The sequence below is a fragment of the Stegodyphus dumicola genome, chromosome 3, assembly GCF_044657685.1.
Source record: "Stegodyphus dumicola isolate Sdum_Otavi_A_Nest chromosome 3, ASM4465768v1".
Lineage (NCBI taxonomy): Eukaryota > Metazoa > Arthropoda > Arachnida > Araneae > Eresidae > Stegodyphus > Stegodyphus dumicola.
This window is the reverse complement of record NC_140770.1, coordinates 234,265,952-234,278,444: the sequence shown is the minus strand read 5'-3', so window position 1 is coordinate 234,278,444 and position 12,493 is coordinate 234,265,952. Positions and strand designations below refer to the sequence as shown.

At 29.5% G+C, this 12,493-nt stretch overlaps 1 protein-coding gene across 5 annotated transcripts in view; it reads right to left on the bottom strand.

Moving 5' to 3' along the window:
- mv (lysosomal-trafficking regulator mauve) overlaps positions 1-12,493 on the bottom strand; it is a 284,054-nt gene that overhangs the window by 102,397 nt on the left and 169,164 nt on the right. For all 5 annotated transcript variants that reach the window (XM_085813916.1, XM_085813918.1, XM_085813920.1 and 2 more), the window contains exons 25-27: positions 11,106-11,275; positions 8,882-9,011; positions 2,830-2,930 (exon numbers count right to left, since the gene is read on the bottom strand). In XM_085813916.1, coding sequence (XP_085670042.1) covers positions 2,830-2,930; positions 8,882-9,011; positions 11,106-11,275 — 401 coding nt within the window. The remainder of the gene's footprint in view (positions 1-2,829; positions 2,931-8,881; positions 9,012-11,105; positions 11,276-12,493) is intronic.

Below are 12,493 nucleotides of genomic sequence, written 5' to 3'. Positions count from 1 at the left end.
TTTTTTTTTTTTTTTAATTTTACATTAAGATTTAATAATTGTGCATAACAAATTTGTATTTAAAAAATATATATATATAAAAGCACAGATTAATATACAATGAAAAACATCAACTTTTAAATACAATAAACCCTTTCTAGGACCCATTGATCCCAGATGATTTTGATCTTTTGAGGAGATGGTTTCCATAAAGAGGTGATGTTAAATAATGGTACTTAACTGGTTTCAAAAATAGAGGCCATTTCAGAGATAGTCCTCTTAAGAGTATAAATCACCTAAAAAGGATTCACTGTATTTTTGCAACATTTATATAAAAAGCTAATTGCAATTTAACATTAAAAAAACCTCTAATAAATTAAGTAAACACAATTTCTCCATGATCTATGTTTATACAGAACACTACTTTCTCCAGAAACTGTCTGCTCCAGAAATGTAGGTGCATATATCAGAAATATAATACAAGTGCAGAATATTATTTGGACTTATATGAATACTTTAGACTTTGCATTCCGTAATACTCAGTGCAGAGAAAATGAAGGCTGAAACAGGTTGACAAAAATCAGTTAAGAGCATCACATGCATGAGAAAGAATATCTTTCATCTCTAAACTCATATTTCTGAAGATAAAAAATGCATATGAAAATGCTTATCTAAAAACATGTAATGTCGAAAAGCTCTTTCTAAATCTTTGTAGACAGACAATTAATTATTATTTAAAATATTTTATATATCAACACTCAAAGGAAAAATATAAGCAGATAGAGAATATTAATTTATATTATACAGTCAAAAGTCGTTAATTCGGACACCATAATCTGGAATGATCTATAATCCGGACTTCAAAGCTTCAAACTTTCTGCGCATGCGCCACATTGATGCCTGCACATAAGACCTTTACGGCTGTAAATATGTGTGTGCGCATGCACAAAATATATTTATGCATGCGCATTTAATGTATAATGGATGGTATAAGCTAAGCTAAAATTATCTAATTCAGTTAATGTTGCAATTTTTTTTTTTTTTTTTTTTTTTTTTTTTTTTTTTTTTTGTAAATTTTGATACTCTTTAGATCATAATTGTTCTTTATTTCATAAATTACGGTTTCATATTTTTAATTTTATAATTTCTGCATGCTATCTTACCAGATTTAAACTGATGATCTATAATCCGGAATCGACGAAGTCCCGACGAGTCTGGATTAACGACTTTTGACTGTATATGCTTTTACTGCGAAGAACTAAATTCAACAGAAAATTTCAAATTATTTTTCAAATTATTCAATTTAGTTAATTAAACAATAAAAATAATTCTATCCAGCAAAACAGCACTCTTTCGCCACTTGCCAATATTTCAGAATAATGCCAAATTTTTGTCAGCAAATTTACTTTTTGCAATCCAAAAACTTCCTATTTAGTAATTTTTTAATTACCTATAGTAGCTAATTTTAATTGACACTGGTCTTTTTAAATGTATAGAATTATTTTTTCTAAATTAATCTCAAGGTTCAGAAACTTAGCTTTTTAGAGAAATTTTACAAAATGTTTTTCGAATCTGTTTGGGGGCTGCATCAAAATAATTGATGTCCTACCGACCGAATTATGTGAAAATCAAATTATATCTTTAAAAACTACTGAATATTTGTAGACTTTTGTCTTTATATTGAAAAAAAAGAGTGATGCATCATAAAATACAAACAAATACAATACTATATAAAATACAATGCTGCAAATAACATAATTATAACATTAGCATCAGCTAATGTTATAATTTTAATAATTTATGCTATTTAAAGTTTTGGCTATTAGTTTTAATGCTACTTGAAGCATTCGTTGTTAATTTCTCACCTGTATTCTAAGTATTTTATTTTAAAAAGGACAATATGGTGACAATATACATATGGTGACTTTTCAAAATCAACAAATAAACAGTCGCCAGCACATTTTAATATAGAATGGTGTAATATTGTTCAGCTGCGATAAATTTTGCATTTTCGATTCATATTATACTTTATGTGTACTGAAGCTCAGTTTCATAATGAAAATATTTGTGTTAAAATATGCGTGAATGATTACATCTTTTCTACATAATTTTTTAAAATAATTTCTGTATAATAGTTTATAAAAATAATTGTTAGTAAAAATTGGTACTTCTATAAACCATCGATCAATGCTCCTTTGTGGGTGATGCATGCCTTTCAGGCCTACTTCTGCTGGCCCTAAATATTTTTATATTCACTCTCATAATTAATAATTATAGCTTACCTATACATATCAAAATTTTGAAGGTTTTTATATAAACATCCAGATTTTCAGTATAATTAATATTAAATGCAGAAATTTCATCACATGTTTGATGATCATTCTTAAGTCATTTATTTTTGTTTTCCTTTAACAAAATCTTCAGATTTATATATATTAAATTAACAATTATTAATATAGATATTAAGCATAAAATAACTATCGTTAAGTGCAACGTTTAAAACCAATACCATGCTTAAGGAATGCACTATGCGCTTTTATTCATAAATGTTGCTTTTTTATATTGCCAATACTTTTAGAAGAAACACGACTTTGAAAAATACAATATTAACTTCCTAAAATTAATGTCAATAATTAATCGCTTGACTGACTATTTAAAAAACTGGGATTTAAAAAATATACAGCCTATCATTTTAAACTATCAATCATTTCACCAACAGTTCTATCCATTACAACAAATTTTAATTATTAATTAAGAAAGTTATTCAAATGGTGCAGAATTTGCATAGTAAGATTATTTATACAAAAATTCCTGTATATACATTCAAAGAAATAAGTTTTCAATACTTACATTTTAGAGGAATGAGATAAAGCGAGTAGCAAATGGATCAAGCACATGACCAATCCATTGTCTAAAAGATTTATAATGAAGGTAGAATCTGCATGCAAAAACTAAAATAAAAGATAAAAATCACATGTCATTACATCACAATTAATACTGACATTAACTTTTAATTCATAGAAAAACTTTTTTTGTTGTTGTAAATGCTTTGAAGTAGAAATCCACCTTAAAAATACTCAAAGTATTAATAAGAAGGCACATTCAATTATGTTAAATTGATATATATATTTTAAAATCGAGCAAAATTCAGCAGGATTCTATTCAATCCCCATTCAACTAACCAGAAAGCTCAAGTAACAGGAATATTTTATAATTTTAGTAAATGAGAAATTTATAATACCATTATAGAGCTTGTTATATTATTAACATATATGCATTATCGCCAAACACTGATTTAGTATCAATAATAGATAAGTATGACATCCCAATACAATCACTATAATTTGGCTTTGGTTTAATGCAGGGATAGGCAAACTATGGCCCGCCGGAAGGTTCTACCTGACCCGAGGACAGAATTTTAATTTGCCGGTCCGAGGCAAATTAAAAGAAATATATATTTATGTATTATATATCCATCTCTTACTCTACTTCATTTAAATATTATTTTTTCTTCCCTTTCTCCAAAGGACTGATGACTTGTAGAACAAAGGCCAACTTTGGTTCTACAAAACATAAATTAACGGAAATAGAAAGCACAGACAGCTTTCAATCAGTAAAGTGTTAAAATTGGAAGTTCTTTTTTAGTTATAGCTGTAGATTGGCACCAACAAGCGTTATCTCTTACTCAGGGAGTAGACATATGGGAATCCAATACAGGTGAATTAGACCTCACATGCGGCAGACTGTGCATTTTAAGCTCCAGCCAGTGGCCTTTTCCTTTTGGCGCAAGTTCTAATATTATTGATTGCATATGGAAAGATTGCGTACATATAGTATCATTGTGAATAGTGTTGAAATAATTAAAAGTATAACGTAGCTAGTGCTTGTTTGGGTTATTCGTAAAATATTTCAGCCCCAAAATGGCTACCAAAAAATGTAAAGCTGATACAGAGTGTCGTGCGTTTAATGATGAATGTACCTGGAAACATTTTTTAACAGTTGTAAAAGATAAACCAGCATGTCTCTTCTTCAATGAAGCTGTAGCAGTCTTCAAAGAACAGTATATTTCCCGTCATTTTCCATCTAAGTATAAGAATTCCAATTACAAAGCAATGTCTACATATGAAAGAAAACAAAATGCAGAAAGTCTTTGTAAAAAATTATTAGCCCAACAAAATTTTTTCGAGAAAGTAAACAGTATCTAAGAAACATCTACATATGCAAGTTACATTGTAGCATACAATATTGCTAAAAATAAATAAAGCTCTCGGTGATGGAGAATTCGTTAAACAATGCATGCTCCAAGTTTGTGATGTTTCAAGTGCAGACATGAAAATAATTTTGATACTGTAAGCTTATTTCGAAAAACGGGGACTTCTAGATTCGAAGACATCGGCAAAAATTTGACATCACAATTAGAATGAAAGATTGCCCAATTTAAATTTTTCTCCACAGCTATGGATGAAAGCACCAATATACTAAATAATACTACACAATTAGTATTATTTATAATAGGTGTTGACAAGAACTTTGAAATTACCAAAGAACTAGCATGCATGCATTCTTTAAAGGGAACTACTACGGGCATGTGGTATTTTTCGTGAATTTCAGAAAGGGCTTTTAATTTTGAAAGTGCCTATAACAAATATATGTAATATTACGACCAATGGAGCACAAAATATGACAGGAAATAAATCTGAATTTCTTGGACTCTATAATCAAAATTATCCAGGGAATAATGTTATTTTTCTACATTTGTGTTATACTTTAAGTTGCTCTGTGTAAAACTGCATTGAATATGAAACTCATGCTTGCTACAGTCATGAAGCTTGTAAATACTATTTGATCTTGTGGGCTTACTCACAGGCAAGTCCGAGATTTTCTTCAGTCCATGTATTCTGAATACTCTGATGTACTGTATTACACGAAAGTAAGGTGGCTAGTACAGGATATGTTTTCGAGCGACTTTGGCAGCCGAAAGACAACATTGCATCGTTCTTTCATGTGTTCTGTGGAGTGTGAAATGTTAGAAGATACAGAATGGCTTTCAAACTTTGTATTTTTCACAGATCTTCTTTGTCATATGAGCAACTTGAATATCCAGATGCAAGGGAAAAATCAATTTATCGACAATATCTGGGCCCATCTCAAAGCCTTTAAACTAAAACTTTATCTGTTTGCTGGGCAGCTAGCTAAGAACGATTTGTCTCATTTCCCGAGGTTAAATTCAAGACCTTCAGTAAATGAAGAGAAGCTTAAGAATTATGAAGATGGCTTGAAAAAAACTGCATTTTGAGTTCGAATGCAGATTTCAAGATTTCAGTGACATTCAAACAGAATTGCATATTTTTACCATGCCTTTCAATGTAAATTGTAAAGCAGGGAGGTCAGATTTTCAGCTTGAATTAATTGAGTTGCAACCTAACAATAATCTCAAGCAGTTCTTTCTAAATATGCCAAAATTATAGTTTTACAAATCATTATCGAAAGTAAGTTTCCCAAATTTTATATTTCATGCCCAGAAACTCAGTGCTATGTTTGCTTCACCTTATATATGGGCACAAATGTTTTTATCTATGAACCTTAGAAAGAATTAATTCAGAAGTAGACTGACAGATGAGCATTTAGCCTTGTCCCTTAGAAACAGTACATCTCACTTCGAACATCAATATAAGGAACTTTTAAAAATGAAATTGCAATTTCATTAATCTCATTAACCTATTTAAATAGTAATACTTGTATATTGTTTATAAAATTTTAAAAAAATTTATCTTGGCCCACCAAACTTTTTGTTTTTCAATTTTTGGTCCGCGACCGAAAAAGTTTGCCCATCCCAGGTTCCATCCACTGCATGAATTCACAAAAAGATAATTTAATATTTACAAGGAAGTTATAAGCTTCATTTTTTCATTGCATCTTAAAAAAATAATTACTGCATATTTGGAACAGCATGCAGTGGAATATTTTCAAACTTAAAGAATCCAGGAACATGGGAAATATATATATATACATCTTTTATCCATTTTTAAAGTCAATTATATATATATATATATATATATATATATATAAACAATGTAATGTAATGTGTAAAATTATGATAAGCAATTTAAGATTCTTGTACGCTATATCCATAATTTGTATCTATTTATTATCTAATTAAATAAAGCATGATCTCTTCATTTAAGCTTTAGCTAGAATGATTGGCGACATCTCTCCCAACTTTCATATTCAGCAGGATATTGTAATCGGATCAGCAGTTTTATTTTCATGTTAAAGGAAAGAAACACATTATGTTTTAGATCTGAAAAACTCTTTAATGCACGTTTTTGATATTTGAGTTGGTAACAAATAAGATGATTGTTTTTGTAATTGTAGAGTGGAAATTTTTCCTAATAATTTGGCTTTTCTAATGTGAATTCCATTTTTCTTATTACTCAATTATCTAGAATTTACACATATCCAGAATTCAGCATTTCCTGAGTTTTCTGAATAGTTGAGCTTTAAATGTGTTTTGCCATAATCAAATCCAAGCCAATTTTGTGTTAGAAAAGCAAAGATTTTATTTAATTTAGACATTAATTTTTGCCCCTTCATTGCTTTATTAAAATTCAATTAAAATATTTAAATTTTACTTACTGCTTAAAAAATAAATTTAAACTACTTTCATTCAGATATCACAATAAAAGAAACACTCCTATTTGCAGGTATTGCTACCAAGTACATAATAAATGCAATTATGATTCAGATGGTTGCATATTTTACTTTGCTTGAAATTAATACTGTGTCACAGGAAATTAAAATGACACATTTTAATATTCATTTCTCAAAACAACTGGAATTCATAAATTTAGTCTGTAATAATTACTGTGGCTCTCAAGTACATTGAATAAATGCATCACATAAAAAATAACTTGTATGTAAATAAAATAAGAAGAATATTTGCTACATTTTAAAATTGAACACATATCTAATATCCTAAATTGGCTTAAGCTGTTAATAGTATGTTAATAAACACTAACATTTTGTCATATGTTGCACTTTTAATGCGATATATTATGACAAAAAATGCTGCAATATATAAATGTTAGCTTCAAAAGGGAAATAACTTTTTTTATTTTTGTCACTAACTGATTTTAACTTCAAATAAAAACTATTAATGCTAAATTCTATAACAATATTCTAGCACATATTCTATTTTCACTGAATGTAACTAACTAAATACTGTTACTAAATCATACAGATTTCAGATTACATGTTTCACAATTATCTATTTCTTAAGTGTATGCATTTACATATTCATTTAATTCTTCTTATAAATATTAGCTTTCAAATACTGCTTTAAAAATATTATTACTTAGACGAAGCACATATTTTGTTACATAGATTACCAAAGCTCACAAAAGCTCACAAAGCACTGTCGGGTGGAAAAAATCAGGAGGGCAACACCTCTTGTTGAAATAATTCCTGAAACCCATGTCAAGTGTGAATGTGTAGAATAGGAACAAAAAAACCCTCTTTCAACAGCTTACAAAACAAGCTTTTCACTTAGTAATGTAAACAATTTAGCCTCATTCCCTTACCACTACAACAGTTAAGTTTCATAAAGCACTCAATGTCCCAAAATAAACCATTAAGGGATAGCCAAGGATTTGATGACTGTGAAAGCAAAGTGATCAAAAAGTAGAGGGTGTAGAATACTAGGCTGATAGTTTGGGGTTATAAATATAGAAGTTTGAAAAGCTGACTCCAATTTTATTTCCAAGACTGAAAGAGTCAAAACACACAAAAAAAAAGGGGTAACTAACCTTGTCCTTTCACTAAACCTAATTCACTAAACCATACAAGATGACTTTTGGCTTACTGTGCATTTTGATTGCCATGTATATGGCATGGGTATAAGATGTATATGGCATGGGTGCCATATACATCTTCAGTACTTTATAAGCATTTAAGCCTTTTCCGGGATTCGAACCCATGCCCAATGATACAGCAGCTAACAATACTAGATACTATACCAATCAGGATAGCTTATTTTAAAGTTATCATAATAACATTATTAAGTTTGTTAAAAAAAAGCTATCATTAAATTCACAAATCACCAAATCATAATTCCTATCATGTAATCTGATCGCCAAAATATTGACTAGTTACTAAATCTACTATTAGACTTAAAGGATAAATTCAATCCAATAAAAAAAGGAAGAATTCAAATAGTAGCTCAAATGTTCACAGAGAATTTGCACACTTAAAATACTCCGGTATATAATACATGGAACAAAAATGGAACAATTTTTTACATTTTTTCAAATACTTCAAAATTAAAAAAATATATATAGTTTTATAATCTTATGCATAAAATTAAAGTTTTATTTTTTATTTTATTATTATTATTAATTTTTTTAATTTGCAAAAGTTAGCAAATAAAGCTCTTGTGCAATAACTATTTTTTCATTTTAAAATCAATGCGCAAGTATTTTGCAACTATGTTGGCTTTTTTTCCCTCTCTCATCTCTAAAAAGGAATTAGAATAGAAATAGAAGGTATGAACTTAAATTACTTGGCCAAGTATTTTTTGCCTTTGAACCATCTTTCCTTAGTTAAGAATTTTATAGATATAAATAAATCTTTTCTTTAAGAAATGAATATCAGTTTTCCCAGAGCACATTAATCCCAATTACGTGCAGAAAGCATAAAAGTGACCTGGGCAGAGTATGAAAATAAGTATTCATAAAAGTACTAATTAAAGTTAATTATTAAAATCTACTTCAATTAATACAATGAAAAAATATTTATTCATCACTGACTAAATTGAAAATATTTTCTATTTATATAAATTTGTCTATTTATGTAAACTCAATTAAAAAGATTTTTTATTCTTATGCAGAAAGTAAAATTCACTCACTTGGTTTAAACTTAGAAGAAGAATATGACATACATCCTCGTAAGCACTTCCATTTGGTAAAAGAGCAAGAAGTGGTAGCCATGCCATTACCCGAAAGTTTGAAGGCTTTCTACATTCAGGTATTTGCAACCTTGAAAAATAAACACATTGCTAAATTTTATACCAAATAACCTTTTTTTTAACTAACCATGAGTGTATGTTTAAATCTCTTAAATACAGTTTATCAATAATATATATCAATTTTCTAAAAAAAATTGCAAAATACAGTAATATATAATTAATTTTTTTTAAAAAAAAGTAGAAAAATGCAGAATTCACTGTTCATTTATTGTCTATTCTATCAGGAATAAAAAGAAAAGCAACATCTACTAAAGCGAATAGCAATTTTGCGTACTTTGTTTCATCGATAAATTTTTTTTAAAACAAAAAAGTAAAATGTCACATGACCCATTTTAGTTTGTACCACTAAACATTACAAAAATTAAAAGCCAATAGTAGATATAAATTAACTACATCAGTTAAATTTGCATCACATAAAAGCTAAATTTTTAGAGCAAGAGACAGTTCTTTTTCTGTCAGAAATCTGTAGTAGTTTTTTCATAGTTCTATTTACTTAAAATTTTTATTTTATTTTAATGTATTAAAAATTTTGTTTAATGAGCTTCAGATAGCTGATTATGATGAAATATATTAAGATTACATTTTAATGGGAATGCTTATATGAAGGGTTTTTTTCATAGATATGCTTTATGGATTACTTATATACATTACAAACGGGAAACTAATTAAAAAAAAAATACTTGCATAGCCAAATACTTTTGCCCCTATAAACCATACCCACAGTACTCCTACAGTATTCTACTAATATCCCTATATACAGCACATAATCAAAAATATTCAAACATACTCAAGGGGTAATAAATTCTACTACTGACATCAAATCATAAATTCATAAACAAGTATAAAAGGAAACAAGTTCACAATAGATGTTGAAAGGTAAAAAGTGCAAAACAGATGAAAAAGACGAATTAAATACCTTTGAAAAAAGATGAAATGATACAGCATTACGATTGAAGAAAATTTGTTGTTGAAATTTCTGCTATATTAACCATTCCTATTTCCAGCATAAAATATGGTTATCATAAACCAGATGAAACACGTGGAATTAGAATTAATTTGGTCATGGTTGCATGACTCCATCAGGTTCTGATGTATGAAATACTGATGTAACTATGACCTGGTTCACTATAAAAATATACTGATTCATTAGCTAGTGACTTGAAAATGTTGAAGAGGTTTGTGAAACAAAAGTACATAGAATCAGCAGAAAATATTTGTAGAGTCTGAGACATTTCCAGATGTAAAGCTAGCACAGTGACAATTCACCGAGACCTCTACATTTTAAACTTTCATGGTATAACAGCCACATGTAACTAATGTAATAATACCTTAAAGCAGTCTTAACATTACAGCTTTAAACAACAGTAATGTGTACTATGGAGCAATAACGTCTTGTTGTACAATCTGGCCATCTGATGGGTGAGAATACAGAATACCCTATGAACAATACTTATCCAAGTACTCAAAATGAAGTTTGAAAGTGAAGTTTTTATATTAATATATTCATAGCTCAATACTTTCATGCAGGCTATATTATTTCAACAATACAACATGAGATCATTCCTATTAGCACATGATTGTACACCTGTCCACAATTTACAAACCTAGTCTGCCCATTTAGATGTTGAAGAACTAGACCAACTTAAACACAGCTTTGACCATAACCTTACAGAGCATGTATGAGATGAATTAGAAGTCAGTTATAGGCCAGAACATGCTGATTCGCATTAGAGACAGAACTGACGTCTCTTTTGCAAGAATGAAGTTCAGTTCTAATTGCAACCTATCAGAACCCAGAGGACAGCTTTTCTGATAAACAGGAAACATTAATTGCAGAAAAGGCAGATTCAAACCATATTAATTTTCTACTTATTTGCAGGAGAACCAACTTTACTGGGTGTTCTGATAATTTTGTTCAAGTAAGTGTATCAGCGATCCATGTAGGCATTGCCAGGTCTCCTTACGAGTTAAAATGGTACGTAAAATTTACGATTCTGACAATGAAGGTCAATTACCATATTGTGTACATTAATACACAGAGATACACAGAGAAATTAAAACTAGGAGCATATAATTTTTTTTTAAATATTACTACTATACTTACTCTTTCACAGATGACAAAGGACAATCATATATGATGGAAAAACAAGCATCGATAACTTGAACTTCAAATGGACAATGGAAAAGCTGATTTGCTAGCAAGTGAAAGCCTTTCATGTTCAAGAAATCATTCCGAACTTCTTCATCAGCTGCTTTCAAATAAGCATCAATGACCTATTAAAAAAACAGCAAAAACTTATAAAATACAGTTAAAAATCATGATGGAATTAAGATGAATTACGACTATTGTTCGCGCCTGCGCATCTGTAATGTAATCCACGCATGCGCATCTGTAATGTGATGATCAAACGAGTTTGAGAATCGCCATCGACGGTATAAGAGGGCTGGTCACAGCTATGAGTTAATTGTAATTAATTATGAGAATTAATAAAGAATCGAACCAGCGAATTTATTTAGTGTGTGTTATTTGGGACGAGACCCAAACATATCTGGTCGTAGTCGACCGGAGCGTGAATAAATAGTGTTTCGTTTTTGAGAACACAGGAGTGTTTGTGTTTGCCAGTATTCCAAGCTTGTTCTTTTTAACGAATATCGCTAATTTTGGATACGGATATTCATCAAAAGTGAATCACTGCAGAGGTAAGTGATTCCTCTCTTGTTAATTCTGTACTTTCTGTGCTTGTTCTGTTATAAATAACAATGTTATTTAAGGGTGCTAAAAAAGAAGATTTAAGGCTTATTGCCTTAGAAATAAATCTAAATGTTGACGAAAAAATGACTATAGCAGATTTGACTGATATTATTGAGAATAGTGAAATTTTCAAAACTAAACAAGATTTAGTAAAAGAGATAGCAAACTCTATTATCGAAAATAGAAAACAGGAAGAGCAAAAAGAGCAAAAACTTGTCGAGTTAGAAAAAATAAAACTTGAGAGATCAAAGAATGAGTTAGAGTTGGCTAAGCTTAAAGCAGAAACTAAACTTGATGGTGTAAGCGAAACCGAAACAAAATCAGAGTCACTAGATCAATTAATAAAAAGTATCAGAACCTTAACTGTAAAAATTCCTATACGGCCTGAGAGTTGGGGATTTTTCTTTTCGTCATTAGAACGAGCGTTTATTACAAAAAATGTTTCGGAGGACTATAAAGCAGAAATTCTGTTAAATCTGTTAGGAGACAAAGCTTCGAATATAATAACCTATTTACATGATAAGGATATCGCGAATTATGAAAAAGTAAAAGAAGTAGTTCTGAAGGAGTTTCAGCCAACACCATATTCGTGTTTAGAAAACTTCAGAAAAACTGTTAAACAACCACATGAAACTCATGTGCAGTTTGAGTCACGCTTAGTAACTGCTTGGGATTATTATTTAAAATTAAGGAAGGTAACTGACTTCGAGACCCTCAAACAACTAATAGTTTCAGATAGA